The 22,386-nt window shown below is 43.7% G+C and overlaps 1 protein-coding gene and 1 pseudogene across 1 annotated transcript in view; one reads left to right on the forward strand and one right to left on the reverse strand.

Annotated features, from left to right (window-relative positions):
* RUBCN (rubicon autophagy regulator) overlaps window positions 1-22,386 on the reverse strand; it is a 39,664-nt gene that overhangs the window by 1,058 nt on the left and 16,220 nt on the right. The window contains exons 7-19 of the mRNA XM_007448009.1: window positions 21,529-21,573; window positions 19,362-19,457; window positions 18,541-18,656; window positions 17,639-17,846; window positions 16,476-16,577; window positions 6,395-6,455; window positions 5,146-5,278; window positions 4,346-4,491; window positions 3,291-3,355; window positions 2,564-2,802; window positions 1,940-2,001; window positions 1,330-1,483; window positions 106-199 (exon numbers count right to left, since the gene is read on the reverse strand). Of these exons, the coding sequence (XP_007448071.1) occupies window positions 106-199; window positions 1,330-1,483; window positions 1,940-2,001; window positions 2,564-2,802; window positions 3,291-3,355; window positions 4,346-4,491; window positions 5,146-5,278; window positions 6,395-6,455; window positions 16,476-16,577; window positions 17,639-17,846; window positions 18,541-18,656; window positions 19,362-19,457; window positions 21,529-21,573 (1,521 nt within the window). The remainder of the gene's footprint in view (window positions 1-105; window positions 200-1,329; window positions 1,484-1,939; window positions 2,002-2,563; window positions 2,803-3,290; window positions 3,356-4,345; window positions 4,492-5,145; window positions 5,279-6,394; window positions 6,456-16,475; window positions 16,578-17,638; window positions 17,847-18,540; window positions 18,657-19,361; window positions 19,458-21,528; window positions 21,574-22,386) is intronic.
* On the forward strand, window positions 8,565-9,510 carry LOC103068945 (endoplasmin pseudogene; annotated as a pseudogene).

The following is a 22,386-nucleotide window of genomic DNA, read 5'->3' on the forward strand; positions in this document are numbered from 1 at the left end:
TGCTGAACCAAACCAAACTCTTACTAATAGGGGTGGCTGACGGGAAATAAATGAGCCTTGTGTTCTGTCTTGTTTGCCCACCCCACACCGGGCACCAACTCTCACCTTCACAGGTCCGGCACTTATGGAGCTCAAAGGGAAAGATGATGTCATCCGCATTCTGACAGAACTCACAGATGAAGCCCTTGGCTTGGCAGAGCTGGAGAGGAAAGACACAGGCAGCAAAATGAGGCAAAGCACACCACAGGAACTGGCCAAGAGGGTGAACACAAGCGAGGGGAGGAGCAAAATATCATTAAGTCTTGAGGGACTCGAACGTGTTCTCCCACCTTCAGGAAAGAGACCCAGGCTGGACTTAGCATGATAGCCAAACTGGGGCCAGGGCTGGGCAGTGTTGCCGGGCAGTGTTAGACAAAGCTTTAAGGTGAAGACAAGAGAGGCATGAGTTTGAGAAACTCCAGCCATGAGAGTGGTTCTCAAAGAAGAGATGAAAAGAAGGGAGGAACGATGCCACAAAGGGCTTCCTAAAGTCAAAATTCCAGCCTGGGTAATGACTTTATTTTGAAATAGGAAACACAACCAATTAAGGTAAAATGTAAAGGCAAGTACAGTTCTCCAAAATAACACGCAGCCTTGAGTCAGGTTACAGTGAAGTCTTTCCAATGCCCCCTGCTACATGGGACTTCTACATATGCCCCATTTTAAGCTCTAATTCTGGGACTGTTACAGGAACACAAACTGGACATATTCTAAGACGGGAAATTCTAAATATGGAATTTATGCATTTCTGGTATGTTGGATACATCAAGAACAATGATAACTTGCATCTACAGAATACTTAAGTTTACACAATGCTTTCACATAAATTATTTCATCAATCCTCAAAAATACTGAGAGGAAAGGACAGTGGGTATTAATCATTATCTTCATTTTAGAGACAAGAAAATTGAGGCTTACCTCAGAGAGGGCAAAGTATTTCCTCTGATCACAGTGATTGAAAATGATAAAGCCAAGACCCAGTCCCTCTCCAGAATCTAATCCAGGGTCCTCCTCTCACATCATGATAATTCTTTAGTGAAGGCCTGCTTAGTCCTGCCCGTTTCCCAGGAGAAATGCCAGCACCAAATCATCTTCTAATTCTAGGTTCCTTAGAGCTGGATGATTTAGCTGTTCACCAACCCAGGAAAGAGCAATCCTGTACAGTTTTTCTCACAGTGTTGACAAGCCAATTCAACTTCCTGGAACTAAATGCCAAGAACCCTGGATGCACGCTACTCTCGGTGTCCCTAAGCAAGGGCCCAGCAGCATGCTAAAGTGAGAGTTTCTTACCATGCATCGCTCTACGTGGGCAGCCCCCGCCCTGGTGAGGTCAGCGAGCCGGGGCCCCAGCTCTCCCTTCCTGGCTGCAGTCAGGTCATTCAGCGAGTACAGGTGGAGATCCTCTGTCAGGTGGCCTGGAACTGTGTCAAAGGAGTCCAAAAGCCTGCAGGAAATGAGGGGAAGTGGGCGGGAGCAGAGAACGAACACTTTGTGTGGCACATCAGGGCAGAAGGATTTCTATCCAGAAGGAGGATAGGGAAGAAAAGCATCCTAGGCAGAGTAATTAGGGTGGGTAACATTCAGCCAGCCCAGGCCACCTCAACCCTCCATACCACCAGGTGTCTGGAGGGCAGAAGTGACTTTTAGGTCCTTCTGTAGTGATGCGTGTCAGCCTGCAAAGAGTGGTGGGCCTGCCCTGGGTAGAATAACCAGATCTCCCCTTCCAGAGAGAGGGACACAGACATAGTTACTGCTGTAGGCTTCTCATTTACCATTTCTGGAATTTTCTGCAAGATCCCCCTACTCTCCTGCTTCACATAACAAGGGCCAAATGCTGGGACATGTTTCTTTCAGAGACATTAGCTCAGCCAGAGGCCTCTGGCCTCCACACAAGACTTACTCTTTGGCCAGTCGGCATGTCTTGAACATGTTCTTCATGTGACATAGCTGGACCCGCAGCAGCTGAAGAGAACGGCATTGTGGTGGTAGGTGGGGAGTCAGAGGGGTGTAAAGAGGAGAGAAACCACCGTTAGAAAGGCCAGTACCTTTAAACCCTGCGCGTCTAGAGGCTTTGCACGAGGCAGCCAGAGCCAGAGTGTTCTCTATACCTGTAACTCAACAACTCACTTCAGAGGCACCCCCAGTCAGGGAAGGGCCCTCTGCTAGGTCAGTCCGCCCAAATCACATACACAGCTGGGAGCTGCTGAGAAATCCAGAATCTGAGCTTCCAACCCGACACCCCATTCTCTGTTCAGTAGTATTTTCAGGGAAGGGAGAAATCCTGCTTTTGCCATTAAGTGTTATCTATAGCTTTCAGGCTGCCTTGCCAGGTTCGAGACCCTAACTCGACAGATGCTGTCTTAATGCTTCTTAATGCTCGAAAATGGCATTAAGAAGTACATAGAGAAAGTGAGAATGATGAGATGGTCACAGCTCTGCCACAGCGACAAAGAGGAGTGGGTGATATTGGGCAACCTCTATGAACAGAGGGTAATCTACGACATGACCTTTTCAGGGGTCTTACCCGGGCTTGATTGAGCAGCTTGACCTTCCTATAGAGGGCACTGTTGACATCCTGCACATTGAAGAGAGGATCGTTCCAGATCTTAATGAGCAGGTCCTTGGAGAAATTGCTGACGTAGTACTTGCTGAAGTCCCACTTGCGCAGAACTCGGCTGGGGATAACCATCTGGGCATTCTCGTGGCAGCACTGGCAGAAGTACTTGCCCAGGTACTCGCAGTACCGCAGCCGCTTGATGTAATCTGAAAAAAACGGAAAGTCAAAAGGTCAGAGGTGGCTTTCCCATCTATAAGCTGGTGAGGCAGCCCTGCTGTTCCTTTTGAAAGAGGAGGAAGGGATGGCCAGTGGGCTCCAGCCACCTCTGTTTGAGCTCCCAAAGCTGCCAGAAACCGACATAGTGGGGCCTGTGGTTTCTGTGTCCTAGCCTGGAGGCCGCTGAGGAAACAAGTGCTGCCAGAGTTGGTAAGATGCAGCCTCCAAGAACCTGGCTGAGGGTACACAATGTTCTCCAGTACACAATCCTGGTAATGGGCTCCTAGAAATCATTTCCCTCTGATTACCAGTACTGTTGCCTAGGAGTACCCCTTTCCGTCCTCCAGGCCTCTTCTTTCCCTTTCCCCAGTTCTGCTCTGTCACCTCCTCTTACTACTTCTCTGATCAGCTCCCTCGTCCAGGTGTGTGACAGGGTAAAGCTCTTGGAGGCAGCAGGGGGGTCAGAGAAGACGCTCACCAGGGTCACTCCGGATGCCACATCCTGCACAGCGGTAATTCTGCTTGGCCACAGCGATTTTCCTCCTGAGGAAACGGGAAGGAGAGGGGATTGGCAGATACCAGCTGCATGAGGTCTCTGAGATGTAAAGGATGGGGATAAAAATACAGGACTCCCACAAGGATGGGAAGAGAGGGGAATTCACCTATTTTTTTAGAGTTGGACAAAATGAAGATATTGGGAGAACCAATTTAAACCAAGGATTGTAAGGTTAGAATTTAGGTCTAGGCAGTGACTCTCCCCAGTAATGAATCACACTTTCTGTACAAATGTAAGAGATGAGAAATAGTAAAGAGGAGAGCACAAAAGGAAAGAAAAGCATCCATCCATCTTGAGGAAAAAAAAAAAAAGCTCATAAAACTACTGGGAGGAAAGCAACAGGTTGGGAGGCCAGTGATAAAAGACCTCATTTCTGGGGCTTCCCTGGTGGCGCAGTGGTTGAGAGTCCACCTGCCGATGCGGGGGACACGGGTTTGTGCCCCGGTCCGGGAAGATCCCACATGCCGCGGAGCGGCTGGGCCCGTGAGCCATGGCCGCTGAGCCTGGGCGTCCGGAGCCTGTGCTCCGCAACGGGAGAGGCCACAACAGTGAGAGGCCTGCGTACCGCCAAAAAAAAAAAGACCTCATTTCTGGTTAGCTCTGGGAAGGAATGGGAGGACTAAGAGTAAAACTCACGGACAAGGGACTTCCCTGGTGGTCCAGTGGGTAAGACTCTGTGCTCCCAATGCAGGGGGCCCGGGTTCGATCCCTGGTCGGGGAAGTAGATCCCACATGCATGCCACAACTAAGAGTCCGCGATACTGCAACTAAGACTCAGCGCAGCCAAAATAAATAAATGAATGAATATTAAAAAAAAACAAAACAACTCGCAGACAAGTAGGTAACTCTCTCCCTCTGCCTTTTAGAATTGTATGGGAGGTACAGCTGCAGGTAGGGACAATAGGGTGAAGAGAAGGCTCTGACAATCCAAAGAGAATGTATCTGTTTGCCAAAGGGCACGGCCACTGACTACTCACGTTGGAGCTGGATGAACATTAAAAATTATCTGAGGCCGGGGTGGGGCCCACTCCAGGTTGCCTCGAACACGAATACGTAGCTTGTAGATGTCAGCATGCTGCCCGTCATCTGGTGAGATGGGCAGTGAGTCAGGGATGGGCAGGAGCTGCAGGAGAAAAGCACAGGGTGATCCACCACGGACAATCTGGGGGAATACATATGCTTGACCCTTCTGGCCATGGCAGAAGCATAATTAATGAAAGCCGTTTCAGGAACACCGTAAGCAAGGGCTTCAGGGAGCCTTGGCCCTGGAAATAAATGATAAGGCACCAGGCTACTAGAAGTGAGGGTCTTGGGTTCCAAGAATAAAAAGGAACAGAAACGGCATCCCAGTGTGGTGGCACCCCTTGATAATGCTGTCCCTGAACCCAGCCCAGGACCCTTGGTGTGCCAGGGTGCTTCATGCCTTATTCAACTTCAGAGCAAAGAAGAACCTGAATAGTTCACTTTTCCAGTGTCTCAAGGTGGTCACAACACAGGAGTGCTGCCCCTGGGTCTAGTGAGCAGTCATGTGGAATGAGGACACTGGAGGAGCCGTTATCTCCTATCCTGACGATGGCTAGGGAAAACCTAGGCAAGCGTGCATGCATTCCTTCATTTATCCAACATACATTTGTAATGAATGGCTTCTAAATGTACGGAAGGAAACTTGGAGGCTCATTCTAAACTGGAGACATGTAATAAAGGAGAACAATATCAGAAAGGCTCATAGACTCCTGGGGCTCGACGCTGGGTGGAGAAAAAGACTTGAAGAATATACCTTCTGAGGGGCATCGTGCTCTGGAACAAGCCACTCTAGCTCTGAGGCGGCTGGGAGCTGCATCCCCTCAAATTGCTTCAGGAGCCCCATGGCCACTGCCTCAGCAGACGTGGAGTGTAGGAAGCAGTGAGAGCTGAAACAGAGTCAAGGAAGACTGAGCATAGAGAAAAGACAGGAGGATGGGAGCCCTAACTTCAGGACCCGATACCACACACAGTGATTTATGGACTGAGAGAACACTCACAGCACCCCTGGTCCACTCAGCTTCCTTTCTCATCATCCTCAGACATGTGAGTACAGAGCAAAATACACAGGTCCACACATAGTTTTAAGACTTAGGCTCAAATCCCACTTACTAACATTCATGGCACTGCTGGTTAAGAATTCTGTCAAATTCTTTCTCTAAACTTCACTTTCTTTTTTTTTTTTAAGTAATTAATTAATTTATTCATTCATTTATTTATTTATTTGTTGGCTGCGTCGGATCTTCATTGCTGCGTGCGGGCTTTCTCTAGTTGCACCGAGTGGGGATTACTCTTCATCGCGGTGCGCGGGCTTCTCATTGCGGTGGCTTCTCTTGTTGCGGAGCACGGGCTCTAGGCGCGCGGGCTTCAGTAGTTGTGGCTCGCGGACTCTAGAGCACAGGCTCAGTAGTTGTGGTGCACGGGCTTAGTTGCTCCGCGGCATGTGGGATCTTCCCGGACCAGGGCTTGAACCCGTGTCCCCTGCATTGGCAGGCGGATTCTTAGCCACTGCGTCACCAGGGAAGCCCTAAACTTCACTTTCTTTAATTGCAAAATGGGAATGACAACACCTGTTTACAAAATAGAGTGAGTCAAACTGCTTTGTGGACTATGAAGACTATTGTCACTCCCACGTGAACTACTATTTCCTCTAGTTGAGTCTACTATGTGGAACCTGTTCAATTTGATTTCATAATCAGAAATCACGATCACTGTTTTCTCTTTTGAGACCTGATCTTCTGGGAGCCTCTGGTATAATCAGAGTTAGCAGAGAAGGAATAATCCACTCTGCGAGCCTTGCCTCCACCAGAGCCCAGCCTGTTTGATCCCATGATCTTCTGCTCTCTTCCCTGGACTCACCACCATCAGGCAGGCCTGTCACATTAACCTTGCCTCTTTGTGAATTCAGATGGCTTCATCCCATGGCCTTCCCATCCATATGTAAAGACCTGGGTTTGTTTCTCCACATATCCCAAAGTTTTATTTAAAAATAAAAAAGTACTTACAAGGACTGGGAGGAAACACATGATTTGTTGTTTGAGAGTGTGCTCCTTCTGATGTCAGCATCTAAATGCAAACAAGAGTTAAGGGGAGCAGGAAATGGAAAGGGAGGAGGTAAGGGATAATAATGGAAAGCAGTCCAAGCTATTGCCAGCTAAGCACTCAGGGCAGCAGCTAGGTGCTACATTCTATGCAGGATACGGAGCAGAGTCCAGGTGAAGCTTTACATACAATTTATATTTTGGCTCTGTTCAAGTCACAACAGACTGAATTGGTGACATTATGCATAGCATTGAGAAGGTCAAAGTGGCTACAAATCCAGGTGGAAACACAAATTCACATTTAGTGCAAAGCAGTGAAGGAGAAAACGAAGCATCCTAAGGCAAACGGGGACACACTCTCTACCAAGCAGCAACAAATTACTCCAATTTCTCTCATTCTCTAAATCTCAAGTGCTCTTAAATGATAAACTCTCAGAGTCAAGAACTCTATCTAGCTCTTTTTTTTATACCAGAATCAGTACCTAACACAGAATTTAGGTCACAGAGGTTACTCATTAAATGTATGTGGAATTGAAACTTTGCTTCTAACATCTGACCACTATTGCTATTACCCACTGAATGTGAGAAGCCGTCCATGTCCTTAACAAAGTTTCACGGAAAGACTCCCTTCCTGTCCAGTGGCACAGGGGAAAAAAAGAACTTCTCTATGGTTTGGCAACTCCCTGGAGATGCCTGGTAAACAACAAATTTTTTTTTTTTTTTTTTTTTTTTTTTGCAGTACGTGGGCCTCTCACTGTTGTGGCCTCTCCTGTTGCGGAGCACAGGCTCCGGACGCGCAGGCTCAGCGGCCATGGCTCACAGGCCCAGCCGCTCTGCGGCATGTGGGATCTTCCCGGACCGGGGCATGAACCCGTGTCCCCTGCATCGGCAGGTGGACTCTCAACCACTGCGCCACCAGGGAAGCCCTAAACAACAAATTTTCATGGAGCTATTCAACATCATCTTTACTAAAGAACTCTCAAACATAATTTTAGGAAACTATGGCAGACTTTCCAAAGTCTATTTCCAAGAAAGAATTTTGAAAAGGATTTCTAATAATGATACGCCTAAACCTCTAGAGACCTCATCTACCCAAATACTTTTAATGGGGAGAATGTGAAACATAACAGTCATGTTCAAGAAAAGCAGGTACTGCCTATTCAAGTCATGAAAACAAGACTGTTCTGATAAGTCTCATCCCTCACTTCCTTTGATGCCTAGTGAAAAGACCTTTTCCGAAGTAAACCTACACAATGATCAATCTACTGCATTTAAGCCCCTCAGTAGAACGCTAAGCTTACATGACATCATTCTGCAGTTGGCCACGAGCAGCTCAATTACATGACATCATTCTGCAGTTGGCCATGAGCAGCTCAACTGTTCTTCATGTTTCCTCTGTACACATACACGTTTGTATGTACCACTAGATTATAGTATCTCGGTGTGAGGGAATGAGATCGTGTCTAATTCTTCTGTTTGGCCCTGAAATACTTAACACAGTGCTCTGTATTACAGCATATTCTCAAATAATATTCCTGAAAAATCAATGTCTTCAAAGCTATAAACACAAATAAGAGAAAAGAATTGAAATCTCTCAGTTTTCATATGCTCTCTAAGCATAGAAAAACTTAAGATAGCAACAAAATCTTTGACTAGCAAATAACAAATCCTATTTTATTTAACAAAGAAGTTCATGTATGTCATATACTCTGCCTGAATTTGCGCCACTCAAATCCAGTTCCCAATACACTGGCTAGTTCTGTATTCCATTCTAAATAGTGCTAGAAGAGAAAAAAAATAACTCTAGGCAATAGTAGACCTTCATAGACCATTGGGTTTGCAACATTGATTTGAGTAACACTAAAGTGCCTTGGATCATATGTAAGTCTTGCCTTGTCCTTAAAATCCTCAAAGAGCTTTGTACGTAATAGGTTTCCAAAAAATATTTCCTAAATAAAAAATTGTCTAAAAGCAAAAAGCAAATTTCAGCCTGTTTACGAGTGATAGAAAAGGAAAAACCAGACAAAAATCTTAGACAGATATCTTGAATAAAGAGCTAACCAACATGGTTACTTGAGGGCCAGGCTACTAAAGAAAACATGGCACGCCAGAGAGGAGAGGCGGTTGACAATTCATGGTTGCTGAAAACCGCCGTCTTCATAAAAACTATTCAGCAGTTCTTCAGCCTCACAGAGAGGAAGTCCTCTTTTCTTTGAGAGAAAAAAATAACACTCTCTCCTCTTTGGAAAATAAAGTCAAGTCACACTTTATCATGTTTCTTCTTTTTTACCAGAGGTGCAGTGATGTCCTAGCTAATCATGAATATTTCCAAGAGTGCAGAAGACTACACGGGTTTGGAAGCGAGGATCTTACCCCAAAAGTGGAGAGGGAGAGGCAGCGCCTGATATCAAAAGGGACATGCCACCTGTCACTGGTCAGTACCACGAAGGCCTCGTGGGTACTAGGCCTCTCTGTTGTATCCTGCTTACTCTCTAGTCAGTACGAGCAGATGACTAGGTTAATGTGGTTGGAACACTAGTTGAGGATCTGGGTAAAAGTAGACCAGGGTCTAGGATAATTAAGGAGTAAAGAGACAGAAGAAAGCTACTCAACTGAATGGATTAAACATATCCCAAATGAAAGCACTTGAGAAAGAAGTCTGAGAAGCACTCCTTCCAAATGGAAGTTAACATAATTATGAAACTTTTTATCAATTCTTTAACAAGAACTGATTTCAAATGCTTCTGATGCTTTAGATAGGATAAGGCTATTACTACTGACTGAAAAAAGTTCAAAACTATAAAGACAAACAACAACAACAACAAAAATAATGACAGGTTATAAGAAGAATTTTTCCATGTCCAGATACCGGTATTGAGATGATCAAGGAAGAACTGGTTAAAACCTTGGTACCCTAGCAAAATCTGCACATTTTTAAACAAAATAAGTGAGGCACAAGAACAGAGTCAACTTCAGAATTTACTGGCCAATCTGATGTTGGTTTGCATCCTGTTTTCCTTTTAGCACATAAGGGGATACCCAACACATGCAGAAATCCAACTCTAATGAATGTTCTGTAACTGCTGACTCAAGAGGAAACACTTTAAAGTGGAGAACCACAATTACTCTTGCCTTAGAAGGAGAAAACAATTTATTAAAAGAGGGAAGGTGGGGAGGAGCAACAGCTTACCTTGAATTGGATATAATTTTAAAACTTGCCCAAAATATAGTTCATGAACTTTCCTCTTTATATATTGTGCCAGTTTTCAATTTATTGCCTTTCAGCTCCCAACCTGCCCTTCTTTTTGTCTGCTCTGTGATAACGGAGCTGGACTTGAAAACACTGATCTTTTGCCAGCTGGCACAATGTTCAGCTTCGGCAGTAGAGGGCGCTGGGGGGACACTGGAGGAGGAAGGGGTTTCTCTGGCTGCTGGTGTGCTCCCGTAAGAGGACTCCTGTGGTGCAAGTGACTTTCCCCAGGGTAAGCATGGCTTCAGGAGGCTTTGCAGCAGGGCGCCACTGATGGTACTTTTCATAAGCGGCTTCCCTTGGACCTCTGGGAAAGCTTCCGAGCCGGTGCTGCAGGCCTGGCCCCTCCCATGAGCCACTTCCTCCAGCATCCCTTGAGTTCTGAGGCACAGCACCCCCTGGGGGCAGCCTCCTCCCATACCCCAGAGAATGGTTTCCTGAAGAGGGCTGTTGGCATGGCACCCCTCATGGACAACATGCCAGGACATTCTCTCAGGGCAATTCTACACCTTCAGAAAACTCCATCATCCAGTGAACAAGGAGGTCTGGATCGCAGCCTCGGGGTATGGCCCTCTTCTACCTTTGTTCCTCCCCTGGGGGCTCTATCTCAGCCCTAGGGATGGTGACTGCTGCCTATATCTGCTACTCCTGTATTCCTCAGAGTTCTCTTTACTCCTTATGAGCCAGTCTCCCATTACTTCAATCCCCCATCAGAGTTAATAATTCTTTATATTAAATTTTCCCTATTCAAGTTATCATGTGGTTTCTGTCTCCTGACTGGACCCTGGCTAGGTACATATATGCAGAGATTGAAATTCTAAAAGAAGGAGGATAGAGAAGAATTGATGAAGTTGTAGTGGAAAAGGATGAAGGGAGGAAAAAAACAACAACAAAATCCTAAAACCAAAGACGCTGAAAAGACTGTCTGGAACTGGGAGCCCGTGAATGATATCGTATCAATTTGGCAGACAGCATCAGAAGGTACAGATGAATTGAAAGAAGCCAGACACAAAAGATCACATACTGTGTGACTGCATTTACATGAAATGTCCAGAAAAGACAAATCTATAGAGATCTAAAGATTAGTGGTGGACTGGGACTTGGGGTGGGAATGTAAATTAACTATAAATGGGCGTGAGGGATCTTAAAGGGGTGACGAAGATGTTCTGAAACTAGATTACGGTGATGGTTGACAACTTGGTAAATTGACTCAAATTTAGTGAGTTGTACACTTAAAGTGGGTAGAGTTTGAAGTGTAATTATTCCTCAGTAAAATGTTTTTTTAAAAAGGGAATAGATGTTAACGAATACAAAGCTTTCTATGAATAAGCTACGATCACAAGTTTACATCCACTTTACTGTGAGGAGGAAGTAACTTTCAAAACTATTTCCTTCATAAACACTTCTGCTCCATAAGGTCTACTTGCTGAATTAGGATCTAAGAAAAATGACTACATTAAGCAAAGTATTACAATTATGCAGAGTATTTATCACAGATGATGTCTATACTACGATGCTTAAGTAATTTTTCCATGGGTATTATGGATTCTGATAACTTTCCTCTGATAGAATCCCAAGAGATTCTTCAATAGCATATATTACTTAAGGTCATCAAAAAGAAAAGCACCTGTAAGCCTCTGGACATGATCAAGAAGACTGCTAATGAGAAATATACCGACACTTGTTAGAAAGAATTTGGTCCCCAGTAATAAACTTGATTAAAGAAACAAATGAAAAAGAACAGAAAGCAATAAAGAAACCTACAGTAGAGAAAGATGAATTGTAAATTATGCTTTCAGAGAAAAACAAATACCATATGCTAACACATATATATGGAATCTAAAAAAAAAAAAAAAGGTCATGAAGAACCTAGGGGCAAGATGGGAATAAAGACGCAGACCTACTAGAGAATGGACTTGAGGACACGGGGAGGGGGAAGGGTAAGCTGGGACAAAGTGAGAGAGTGGCATGGACATATATACACTACCAAATGTAAAACAGATAGCTAGTAGGAAGCAGCCGCAGAGCACAGGGAGATCAGCCCGGTGCTTTGTGACCACCTAGAGGGGTGGGACAGGGACAGGCAGGGCGGGAGGGAGGGAGACGCAAGAAGGAAGAGATATGGGGATATATGTATTTGTATAACTGATTCACTTTGTTATAAAGCAGAAACTAACATACCACTGTAAAGCAATTATACTCAAATAAAGATGTTAAAAAAATTATGCTTTCATAATCGGGAATCTGTGTGTAGAAAGTCAAACAAGTCACTACTTTGGAGAGAGGGTTGTTCTGATTGCTTACCCTCCAAGCCCTCAGAATGTGTTGGGATTGTGGATCATGAGAAAAAGTAGTACTTTAGTTGAAAAATATTTCAAATTCTTGGCGTACAAAAAAACGCTTTAAAGCTCCCAAAATGGGGGAAGAAAGGATGCTAGGAAGACCAAATAAAAGTATGCCTCATGGTTAAAGCAGACTGATGACTATGCTCTAACCAAGAAGTACCTGACAGTCAGCAAATGCACAGGCAAACGATTCTGGTTGTAAACACATCAGAAACCAGTTTAAAAGTGACTTAGGGGAATTCCCTAGCAGTCCAGTGGTTAGGATTCAGCGCTTTCACTGCCTGGGTTCGATCCCCGGTCAGGGAACTAAGATCCCTCAAGCCATGTGGCATGGCCAAAAAAAAACCAAACTAAAAAAAAATGACTTATGATTGTTACTTCTCAAGCAAGAGAAGACTGTTAGAATAAATTACAACAGTTCAGGAGTAAAAGGTACCTAATTACTTTTATTTCTCTAAATCTTAATTTAATCTTACACATGTAATTATTTCAAACTCTAGTGGCTGACAATATTAACCGTTAAAATTAACTGTTAATTAAAATTTTAAATTAATAAAATAATTAACTATTAATCAAATTAATAAATGCCCTGAATTTTGTTGTTTGTGTGTTTTAAAGCCACTGTGAACAGAAAACTACTACTTTTAGTCAACTCCACCTACAGAAAGTCTACTTGTTTGGATCACAAAGCAGTTACTAAGACCAAACATTTGCAGCAATAAATCCTAATTGTATACAAAGTACCTAGAAGAGATAGCTTTCTGAAAGTTGGCTCTGCAAATTCAAAACTCTAAAGAGACTCTAAGCTTCATACCATCTTATCGGACTTTTGCTGTCTGAATGTGTGGCAGTATTTAGCTATAGGTTTGAACTGTAATTTCTTCACATGACCCCTCCTTTCTAAACTGTCCACTATCTCCATCAGCCACAATGACCACTTAATCTAAAAGTATCACTGTAGAGAAGGATTAACAAGGATAATCTCAGTGAAGATTGCTGGGGTATTATGAGGAAGAAGAAAATGAGTATCTGAAAAAATGGTACAAATGAACTTACTTAAAAAAAAAAAATAGAGCCACAGATCTAGAAAACAAACTTACGGTTACCAGGGGGGAAAGGGGAGGAGGGATAAATTGGGAGATTGGGATTGACATATACACAGTACTATATATAAAATAGATAACTAATAAGGACCTACTGTATAGCACAGGGAACTCTACTCAGTACTCTGTAATGACCTGTATGGGAAAAGAATCTAAAAGAGTGGATATATGTATATGTATAGCTGATTCACTTTGCTGTACAGCGGAAACTAACACTTTATTTTTTTTTGCGGTATGCGGGTCTCTCACTGTTGTGGCCTCTCCCGTTGCGGAGCACAGGCTCTGGACGCGCAGGCTCAGCGGCCATGGCTCACGGGCCCAGCCACTCCGCGGCATGTGGGATCTTCCCAGACCGGGGCATGAACCTGCGTCCCCTGCATTGGCAGGCGGACTCTTAACCACTGCGCCACCAGGGAAGCCCAAAACTAACACTTTAAATCAACTATACTCCAATAAAAAATTTTTTTAATTAAAAAATAAAAAAAAAGAAAGGAAGAAAGAAAATGAGTATCTAATTTGTTCCCAGTTAGCTTAAGTCCAGTTTTCCCCAGATAGTTCTCCAGATGCTGTAGTCCTCATAACCCTGACAGGTATCACAGGTATGTACAAAAGCTGGTGCAAACATTCACACACATGCATGTATGAGCACACCCACGCTTCCAACACAGGCTACCTGAAAACAGCGAGGCCACTGATACTGAAAGTCCATTCTTTGACATGTGAGTCAGGTTAGATCCTTCACTACCATCTGTATAATAATGATTATAAAAGGGTGCCCTTTAGTATTCAGACAGGAAGTAAACTGATGAGAATGACAGTTCTATACCACATGTTCCTGGAATCAGGACTTGACTTTTGCTCCAAAAGATGGCACTGCTTTTAGAAACCTACATCCATAGTTAGGTTCTCACTTTGGCTTGGGAGACAGTTACTGCTGCCTCCCCAAACCAGCCTAGCCTTAAAGACCTCATAAGGCAGTGGTTATCAACCAGGGAGGATATTGTACCCACTGCAGATATTTGGCAAAGACATTTCTGGTTGTCACAACTGGGGAGAAGGGCGGTATGCTACTGGCATCTAGTGGGTAGAGAAGCCAGGAATGATGCTTAACACTGTACAATACACAAGACAGTCTATCACAGCAAAGAAATATCTGGCCTAGAGGTTGACAAGCCCTGCCTAAGGTCTTTTCCTTTAAGGATTTCTGTCTGAACTGACTAGAGAGTTAGTTGATTAAACACCTCCTCTGGGGCCACAAATGCTGCAACAGTTTCCAATAGGAGTACACCTCATGCCACCCCCAGGCAGGCTATTTCAAATTTGGCTCCTTTCAGTCTGAACAAATCCCCCTGGCTCCTTGCTTTGCTGCAAGGAACAGACTTTATAGTCAAGTGGACTGTTCCACACTCAGTGAAGTACCATGTTTTGGATTTACCTTATTATTACCCACATGAAATTCCAACTGCTGATCCTGAGAGAAAGGGCAGAGCCCTCCTATTTTCTTCTAATTTGGAGATCAAGTCAATCACAGACTGTGGTATAATAAATAAATAAATAAATAAATAAATAAATAGCTATTTTTTATGGTACTGTGATATCGTGACTTGTAATAAGAAATATATATATTTGGTCTCTGTCCAGTTTCTGGCACAGAGCTCCTATAACTTTTGGAATTTCCTGAGTGATAAGAATGTCTGTTATTCATAATGAGCCCCTTTCCATTATATCCGAGCTTAAGTTAATGAAATGACTCATGGGGACACCCAGATAGCTTCAGGATGGGGTTGGCTGCCAGAAGAAAAAGCTATTTAGAAGATCAGACCTTTTAGCCAATGATTTAATCACTCATGCTTACTGAATGAACCTCGATAAAGATGAGGTTTGGAAGGGCTTCCTGGTTGGTGAACATATCGATGTACTGGGAGAGTGGCACACCCTGACTCCATGGAGACGGAGGTTCCTGTGCTCAGGATACTTTGGGACCTTGCCCTATGTACCTCCTCTTCATGTGACTACTCATTTGTATCCTTTATAATAAACTGTAATCATAAGTATAGCGCTTCCCTGAGTTCTGTGAGTCATTCTAGTGAATTATCAAACGTGAGCAGGGAGTTGTGGGAACCCCTGGGTTGGTAGTTGGCCAGGGAGAAGTACAGGCATCCTGGCAACCCCATTAGCAGCTGGCATCTGAAGAGGGAGCCATCTCGTGGGACTGAATCCTCAATCTGTAGGGTCTGTGCTAACTCTAGGAACTAGTGCCAGAATTGAAATGTAGGACACTCATTTTGTGTCAGAGAACTGGAGAACTGTTGGAAAACCACATACAAAGGGAAAAAATGGAGTTTTAAGTGACTACCATTGCTATAAATAGAAATCAGATGCATTAAGGAGAACACAGAAGGAAGACTTCCTGGAGACCTGGAAAAATATGTGTAAAAATTGTATTTCTGAATGGGGAAGAAATTCAGCTACCATACCTGGAGCTGAATGGGTTCTCGAGATTGGCGTAAACAGGAAATCAGAGCCTCATGCAGTAAAAGATCTATTTACCATCATGTTACAATGGAAAACTAGACACAAGTCATCTCTATAAGAAAATTAGTCTTGGTTCCAGCCATGGGGGAAGGACTTACATCCCTGAACTGTCTGTTTGGTTTTCCATCTGTTCATTTGTTGATTGCACTGACAGGAAGTTGAAGAAATTTATGATTTTCAGGAATGGAGTAACCCATTAATCATGGGTTAACCTGATTTAACACAACTGCCTTTCCAGATAAGAGCCCCTCCCCTTCTCTAAGAAGAAGCTCACAACATGTCTGTGATTCTGCTATGCAAATTAGCGCTGGTAGGACAGAAAATAAAGCTCCACTTTGTAAACTTGATTTTTTTTTCCCCCCTTTTTGCTTTTTCCCTCCCAGTGACTCTTTCTGTCATTTTCTCTTTGGATTATAATAAAGCTCCTTTTAAACACTTTGAAACAATTTCAGTTGTGTTATAGGACACAAGAGAATAGAATTCTAATTTCACGTAGATGTGGGCTAGCTCTGGACTGCTAGTAGGAGGAATTAGAGTGAGAATCTGAGAGAAAGGTGCAACTGTGGAAGAAGCATCATGGTGACATCAATAGCCATCCCACTCCAATGGAATACTTCCTTTTAGTGCTCTTTTCTGCTTAAATTTTAAATAGGCTTTGTTTTTAACAGGAGAAGTTATCTCTTACAACAGCCGACAACATACCATAATGAAGCATAATGAAGACCCCCTGCTTAGGGAAAGCTTCTCAGGCTATGATTCCAAATTAAAAGAAACAGTTAATGAAAGTTCCCTTGAAAAGTGTTAATTCATACCTTGGATTTCAAATTCATCAACCTCATCAGCAGAGCCAGAGTCAGAGAACTGTGCTGAATCACGTGAACTGAACTGGGAGCTGTTGGAAGTGACCCGAAAGCCTGTTACATTAAAAAAAAAAAAAAGTAATAAATAGGACAGAAGAGGTCTCCTACTCTTTCTAGGGTCACAACAAAAGGGACCTGATATGACTTGAACATAGAAGTAAATAGAACCTTGGCTGGGAGTTATGCTGGGGAAATGGAAACTAGCTCTTCTTGCTAGTTTCCCCTTCTTGATTGATCCCCTAAAAAGTTTCATGTGAGCAGAAAGTACCACTCTCTGGAAAGTGAATCTGGAACCAGTGGCCTTAGTTCTCCTCATATCAGAAACCTATTTTTTGGAAGATATTTCTGATATATATATATATATTTTTTTTTTTTTGAAAATGGTAAATGCTAATTTTAATAACAAAAGTTGTACTAAATGTACATGAAAGTTAAATTAACACAGTATAGAAGAGAATAGCTTAAATATTACAATAGCAAAGTTATGACCAAATGAAGTGAAGACATGAACAGTCCTCAAAATTCTCTTTTCGGCCTACTTCCAAAAGAAACAGTCAGGCTTTTTTCCTGTGCATAGTTTTGAGCTTTGTCTATACCATATATAGTAGAAAAATAAATTCTTTAGCAACCTAGAAAGTTTATAAAACTCTTAAAGTTTAATTTTCTTTGCCAGACATGCTGATGTTAAACTGACAGCTATAAATTAAACCTATATAGACAATAGGTATAATATAGAACAAGTTAAGAATACTACATTTACCAGATTTTTCTTTTCAAAAATTACTGTACTTTCTTAATTCCTGTGTGCTTTGCAATAGGAATAATAGGGACTTTGTTTTCTTAGAAAAGATAATAACATGTAAGAGTATAACACAAATAAGATACTTTATAATATACATGTAGAGGTAGGAAATGGATGAGCTCTAGGACTCTGGTCTGGTAGAAAAAAAGAAAAATTAGAACAACACAGAAAATCTTTCTGACAGCAGAGGAACCCTTGGCTTGTGTATAACATCTCACATGAACATACGAAGACAAGAAACAAAGCCCACGAGGTACTAGGTCTTATCCCGAAGGCTGAAGAAGCAGGAACAGGCGGTCACAGCCTCACTCACTTCCGTACTCAGTCTCCTGGTACACAGGGAGCAGATTCTTGGTGCGGATCTGCTGGCGACGAAGGCGGATCTTCTGCTTCAGTTCCTGGATCTCCCGGTCACTGTCCTCCTCCCCTTCCTCCTCTTCTAGGCACTGGCTCATCATGTTGCACTTCATCAGCTCAATGGCAGCAATCAAGGATTCTGAGATGCTGAAGTGGGCATTTTCCTGGGGAAGAAGAGCACCAAAAAGGGGACACCTCACTGATTATACTCTTGGAAAGTAGCTTCCAAAACGCACATTGCTTTCATTCAAAACACCCAGGGGAAATGCACACTGCTCCTATAATGAAAGCTGATGGCCAGAAAACCTGTTGTACATTCTCTTTGCTCTTGTATCTGGCCATGCCTGGCCTTCCTGTCCCACTTTCCACATAAAAATATGACAGAGAAGAGGTCAGGTCTTTCCTAAAACCATACACTTATATACAAAGTATTAAGGTAAATGTGATGTCTCAAGATAAAGTGCTTTGTAAGCTATAAAATGCTACAGGGACATTATTTATCACGTATCTGAGCCTTAGAACAAAATATAGAAGTTGATTCTGGAGACAGTCTTTACCTAAGGTTCCAGGGTCAAGGAAACAGTAATCATGTGACTAAAATTCAATGTTTCTCTGTCCAGGGTAGCTTCTAAGACAAAATCAGTAATATCTCTGGACTCAGTGAGGCGCATAGGCTCCCAGAAGAGCTTTCCAGAGACAGAACTTGTTGAGCTTATCTTTACTGTGACTTACCTGTATTGTAGTCTACACCCATGTTATTGCTGTGTACCCAAAACCTCTTTAGGACAAATGGCACTGGAGCCCTCAGACCAGATCTCCCAACTCATGGGCTTTTCAGTGGCTCCTTAGAGTCCTCACCTTTTCCAGGTCTGCACAGCTGCCAAAGTCTTGCTCAGACAGGTAGCTGATGAGTGACTGTCCCTCTGATGGTCTTCGGAACATGCCTTCTCCTGAGCACAGGTACTGACTGCCCTCTGTGGGAAAATGGAATGTGGATGTGAAAAGCCCTGCTTTGAAAAGCAAATCTTCTTTACAGACAAGCTTCTTTAAGAAGTCTGATGATTTTAACACTAAAGATGCTCCCAAGTCTTCCCGGATAACAGGTTGGAAAGATGTCTACCTTCTACAGGAATTTCTCTGAATCTCGGGATCCCAGAGCACTAAGCCCCTGGGTTAGCGAATGGTGGAATAAATGGAGAGAGCCTGGAGACAACCCTTTGACCACCTAAATTTAAAGATGACATACTCATCCTCCTACCCACAAACAAAGAAACCAAAAAACCTGTGCTGTGAGTCAGACAAGGAAAGAAATGGCTCTCCCTGTGGATGATCTCCATGTGGAGCCTATCTTCGGTAATTAAGCCTGGACACTCAAAGGCCTCTTTTCTAGGTCTCTCTCACCCACTCAGGGAGCCATTCCAGCTGGCTCACCAGACATTCACGGTGATAACACCCACAGCACGAGACAGTGGGACCCCTAAGGCAGAGAGGAGCGAGAGAAATGGCAGGGTAGTGTGATTTCTGGCACAGGGGTTGAAAATAATGAAAGGGAGGGTGAGACTGTATGGTGTGTACCCTCCACAGAGCTAAGATGAGCTACACAGCTCAGAGTGTGGCAGGCATGGGGGGAGCAGAGCAAAGACACGATTGCAGCACTGGCCTTCCTAGTACTCACTTACCATACTCCATGTACAGAGAGCTGGGTGTGCTGACTTCACTGCTTTGACCAGAGTAGGACAAGGGGCCTCTCAACTTCGACTTATCACTGCAGGATTCTAGTGTCAGTGGCCACCAGGGAGTAAAAACACACATACGAGGTGAGCGACACATACATTCCCAACTTTGCAGTTTCAATATTTAACTGCTCCCATTCCCAATGCCCTCCCGAATAGGAGAGAGGTGGCACACCAACAGGGAACAGTCCAAGAATGCAGGAACACATGGAGGAAGGGAGGTGGGAAGTCGGTATATTCTAAGGGGAAAAGAGAAAACATGACCTGGAAAGCGGCAACACAGAGGCGAAAAAGAATCAAATCAAAGTGGATTCATGAATTTAGTTCTCTCTTCTTCCATCTTCTTACCAAATGTTCCAGGAATATCAGCCAATTTCTACCCTCTTGACAAACCAACTTAGAAAACAGTCCTCACATGGAGACAAGCACACTGAAACTTTTCTGATACCTTGACACTAGACTTTAAAACAATATCAGAAGGGTTAAACTCACTAAACAAACACTAGGATATGGCCTCTCTTGCACCTGAAATGTAAATTTGTCATACCTACAAATTTAACCCACTTCTCAACTGGCAGAACAAAATAACACCCAGCAATGTCCTTAAAAGAAGCATCAAGACAATGTTAGAGAAGCCAAGGATGATGGCCTTGTAACCAAAGGGCTCAGCCACAGGGCTGTAGACCCAGCCTTCCTGGAGAAGGAAGGGAGAGGTTTCATGAGAAGCCTGGCAAAGTAGGAAGTGTCTGGGTAGCAGTTTTCAAGGAACATTGAGAGTTGAGAGTGGAGGAATAGCAGCAGGCATGGTTCACAGGAAATGGAAACTGATATTGTCCAAAGGTAAACACAAAATTCCCAGAGCCACAGAAAGAAGAGCAGGCAGCAAAGCAGGTGGGTGCCTGAGAAATGAACAGCATGCGCTGGGAGAACTAATGATTGAGCAGCATCCAACCCATTTCCTTGACAGATGGTGCCAATTTGTCAGCTGCTCCTCTCACAAAAAATGCTACTACGTGGTAAGTGATAACTCTGTGTTCCCTTGGTGGTCCTGGCAGTGGGCTCTGCTCCTCACAACAAACCAGCAGTCACCATGATGCCTTGGTAAGAAACCATGATTTGGAGGCAACCTTTGAGGTCCCCAGTCAAACACAGTGCACAACACAAACTCCAACACCAGAATCTTATTCCTTTACAGCACGTAAAGGCCATCCAGCCTTTGCTCACTGAGCTCACTACCTCCTGATGCTGCCCATTCAACTGATCGGCTCTAATTCTTAGAACTTCCTCATACTGACTTGAAATCTGTCGTCTTACAATTTCTTATCTCCTTAAGAACAACAACACTCTTCTAAACAAAGGTCTCGCAGACTTGTTCCTCTTTAACCTCTTTGCCAAGCTAACACAGCCAGTGGCTTCACCCATTACCAGGAGGCCATAGTTTTCAGTACTCCCTTACCACTGCGTCTTGCAGACACATTCTAGCATCAATATCTCCATGCATGATGTACCCAGAATGTAACACAATATGCAGTTTGAACACCACTGTGAAAACCAAAGAAACAGACTTAAGTCAATAGAAAAACGTTGTGCAATGGCTGGAATGAGGGGGTGGGGGAGAAATTTACAGGGGAAGGAAGACAGGTGAAAGAAAAAGGAAACAGGGGACTCCAGGAGAGGCAAAAACATGCACTCACATCCAAGACCACAGAAAGAGGAGAAAACACATTCTGGTGTTAAATCATGGAAAATAAAGTAATTTGTAGTAAGTACTCAGTTATAAGAAAAATTCTGCCACTGATTCATCATGATGTCTTAGACAAACAGCAGACCTCAGATTCACCTTTGGGCAATACAGGCTTGACAAGTCTTGATTCTATCTCCTGGATGCTGTTGAGAGACTGAATGAGGCATTTGGAAGTCATGGGCAAAAAACGTATCATGCAAAACAACGGTATTATTTTACCAACAGGTCTAACCATAACTACAGGACCAGGTCAGCCAGACTTGATTTGACACCAGAATGGAAAAGAAAGTTCGAAACTAAGCAAGATGGTCACAGAGGAACACGAGGAGGTGGGGGCGGGGGCTGGACAGACAGGACTGGCTCCCAAACCTGCAATGGGATCTTCAACTATAATGGTGATACTCCTGGGGCCTCCTGTATGTAGACAGACAGGTGCAGAGAAAAGTCCAGAACACGAGAATAGACAGAGTGAGAAAAAGAGCGTCTTCTTATCTAGCTAAGGTTGGGGCTTAACTCCTGAGAGGGAACCCTAGCGCAGAGGGAAAGATGACTCGTACGAGAAGCTGCACATGACCCACACTCCCTCAGATCCTTCTGCTTAGGTTTTCTCTGGCTCCCTTTTCCAATGCAGGTTACCGCAGTTTCTGGAATCCGCATGGATGCAAGAATGGGGGCAGGGAAGTTTTACATGCTCAAACACCAGTAACCTGGAATACAGCAGACACCAGGTCTGCTCCAGATGTGAAGTAAGGGTCTAACCCAAGCACTCTTCACATCTACAAAGGCTCATGGGAAGACAGGCTTTGATTGGAGATTTTTTTTCTAACGAGTTCCAATGAGCCAAACCACATTCTTGAGGGGAAAACAGAGACAAAAGTTTGCAATTCAGAAGTTTCAAATGAAGGCCTTAGCTCTCACCTTTTAGAAATTATAAAGAGAAATCAAAAGCAGCTCTAGTTGTAAAAGGAAATCTTCCTTTTTTGCTCTTAATTTTTTATACTTTACTTTTATATTTTATTTCTGAGGCTTCTCCACCCAGAACTGGCCTTGAGCACAAACCGGCCTTCCGCTTGCTTTTATGGAGATGCTCTTATGAATGAAACCCAACCAAAGCCTGCCAGACACCAACAACCTAGGAAAGATGATAGTAGGGAAATGGCAAAAGCAATGACACCACCTTGGCCATGCCTAAGGTGCTCTCTGCTAGCAGCTGGTGTCTGTGTGAAG

The sequence above is a fragment of the Lipotes vexillifer genome, unplaced genomic scaffold (assembly GCF_000442215.2).
Source record: "Lipotes vexillifer unplaced genomic scaffold, Lipotes_vexillifer_v1.1 scaffold1837, whole genome shotgun sequence".
Lineage (NCBI taxonomy): Eukaryota > Metazoa > Chordata > Mammalia > Artiodactyla > Lipotidae > Lipotes > Lipotes vexillifer.